The sequence below is a fragment of the Austrofundulus limnaeus genome, unplaced genomic scaffold (assembly GCF_001266775.1).
Source record: "Austrofundulus limnaeus strain Quisiro unplaced genomic scaffold, Austrofundulus_limnaeus-1.0 Scaffold4, whole genome shotgun sequence".
In the NCBI taxonomy this organism is placed as follows: Eukaryota; Metazoa; Chordata; class Actinopteri; order Cyprinodontiformes; family Rivulidae; genus Austrofundulus; species Austrofundulus limnaeus.
The window spans coordinates 4,567,440-4,569,523 of record NW_013952406.1 but is presented as its reverse complement, the minus strand read 5'-3'; the positions used below and the strand labels follow the sequence as shown (position 1 = coordinate 4,569,523).

The 2,084-nt window shown below is 39.0% G+C and overlaps 1 protein-coding gene across 1 annotated transcript; it reads left to right on the top strand.

The window, feature by feature from the left end:
* The first annotated feature begins 284 nt into the window (after positions 1–284).
* On the top strand, positions 285–1,013 carry LOC106528894 (hemoglobin subunit beta). The gene is made up of 3 exons (XM_014024183.1): positions 285–406; positions 502–724; positions 815–1,013. Exons 1-3 carry the CDS (start codon positions 315–317, stop codon positions 941–943), a joined length of 444 nt encoding a protein of 147 aa, XP_013879637.1. The 5' UTR covers positions 285–314; the 3' UTR covers positions 944–1,013.
* Positions 1,014–2,084: the final 1,071 nt, after the last annotated feature.

Sequence of the window (2,084 nt, the reverse complement as noted above, 5' to 3'; positions counted from 1 at the left end):
AATGTTTAAACATTAAAAATGAGGTATTCTACTGACCAAAAATACTTTGGTTTCTGTGCAAGTAATCCAAATCTTCCTTTATTTTATTATGGTTGAAATCATGTCCCACAAGCAGCAACTTTCATGTTTTTGTGTCTCACCAACAAACGAAGCGGCGGACACGGCCTCTTCTTATCGGGGTTTTCTGATCAGCGCTGCCGATAAAGACGCCCTCCACCCATCTGATAACTCTGGGAGGAGCAGAGCTGTTGGTTTATAAGGTGGACCTGCTGGACCTGCTGACCACACGAGTGGAACAAACTTAATCAGGCAAAATGGTCAAATGGTCTGACTTYGAGCGCGCCACCATCAAGGACATCTTCTCCAAGCTTGACTCTGGAGACGTGGGCCGTGCAGCTCTTTGCAGGTTAGAAGATCTTTTTTCTTTTCCTGGTGTGAATCTAAAACTGTGTGCGTTTCTGCGAGTGATATTTTGAACGTTTTGTGTGTGTGTTTCCTCAGGTGTCTGACGGTCTACCCCTGGACTCAGAGATACTTTAGTAAATTTGGAAACCTCTCCTCTCCTGATGCGATAGCAGCAAATCCCAAAGTGGCAGCTCATGGAAAGGTGGTCATGGGCGGTCTGGAATTGGCTGCGAAGAACCTGGATGACATCAAGAACTCGTTCAAGGACCTGAGCATTCTGCACTCGGAGAAACTCCAAGTAGACCCTGATAATTTCAAGGTAAACTTYAGCCAGTTGGGAAGAATCAGGGATTGCAACAACGCCGCGGCTGTTTCCTGATGCATGCTGGATTTTTGTTTTTTCTTGCAGCTCCTGGCCGACTGTATCACCATCGTTGTTGCTGGTCAGATGGGCAAGGCCTTCACCTCTGAGGTCCACGCAGCRTTCGAGAAGTTCCTGGCAGTGGCGGTGTCCTCCCTGAGGAAGCAGTACTACTAGAGCTGCGGACACTCAATGCTCTGTCTTACAGAGAGGCAATGAGTTAATAAAATATGAGCTTTTTCCAAGACTGTGTTGTGTTGTTGTTGTGTTTTTGGCACAAAGGTTAGGAGAGAAGACAAATTTGTGTCATATAAATTAATGTCGAATTGATGGTGCAGCTGGCATAACAGCCAACTTGAGTTGAATTGGCTCCAAAAGCCATAACACTTATATTAAAGATACATTTAAAGCTTTTTTCTTAAATAGTTTCAATAAAACTTTTAACTGAGAGGAGTGTCTTATTGCAAAAACATGAGATCTGTAAACATAAAAACTATTCTTCATTTTATTCTTTTTCTCCCTTTGTACTTATCGAGTCACTAGCTTCTTTTTCTGAAAAAAAAAAACTGTTGCTTAGAAGGAACATTTAGTGGTAAAACTTTATACTTTTTTATTTTGACAATGACGATGTACTTTATTTCCAGACTCATGATCCAAAATACATAAAAAAAACTCAGACAACAACAACAAAAAAGCAAATACAATGTAACCCTGTCCTTTAAGGTCTATGTGTCAAACTAGAGGTCCTTGGGCCTAATCCAGCCCTCATTAATATTTAATCTGGCCCCAAAGGTAATACTTTAATTGTAAAAAGTTTCAGTCTGTGCATCACTTAACATGACAGCTGGCCAACCTTCAAGCCAAGAAAACTAAGTTTGAAGTTTTTAGTAATCTTTGATTTYGGTGTAGAAACTTGTTTATTTGTTTAAAGGATCACCGTTAGTTGAAGTGGTTACTAATCTTCCCGGAGTCCAACTGATAAAACACAAACATATTCATACCACACATAAAACAGTTCTGACACTGACATCTAATATGCACAAGATCAGTCATTTTACAAAATTACACAAATCAACTTAGATAAAATAAAGCAAAACAAGATTTAATACAAACAAGATATCAGTGATCTTTAAAACAAAAGTGTGCTTTTTAAATCATTTATGTTTTAGATAATTTATTCCATTCCTGAACAGCTCTACGATTATATATACAGCATATCTTTGTAACAAGTTTGTCTTAGCATGATTTACAAATAATGTTGTTCTACAAGTGTATCCAGTAACATGACTCTGATCAGAATAAACAAAGGCTGCAGTAA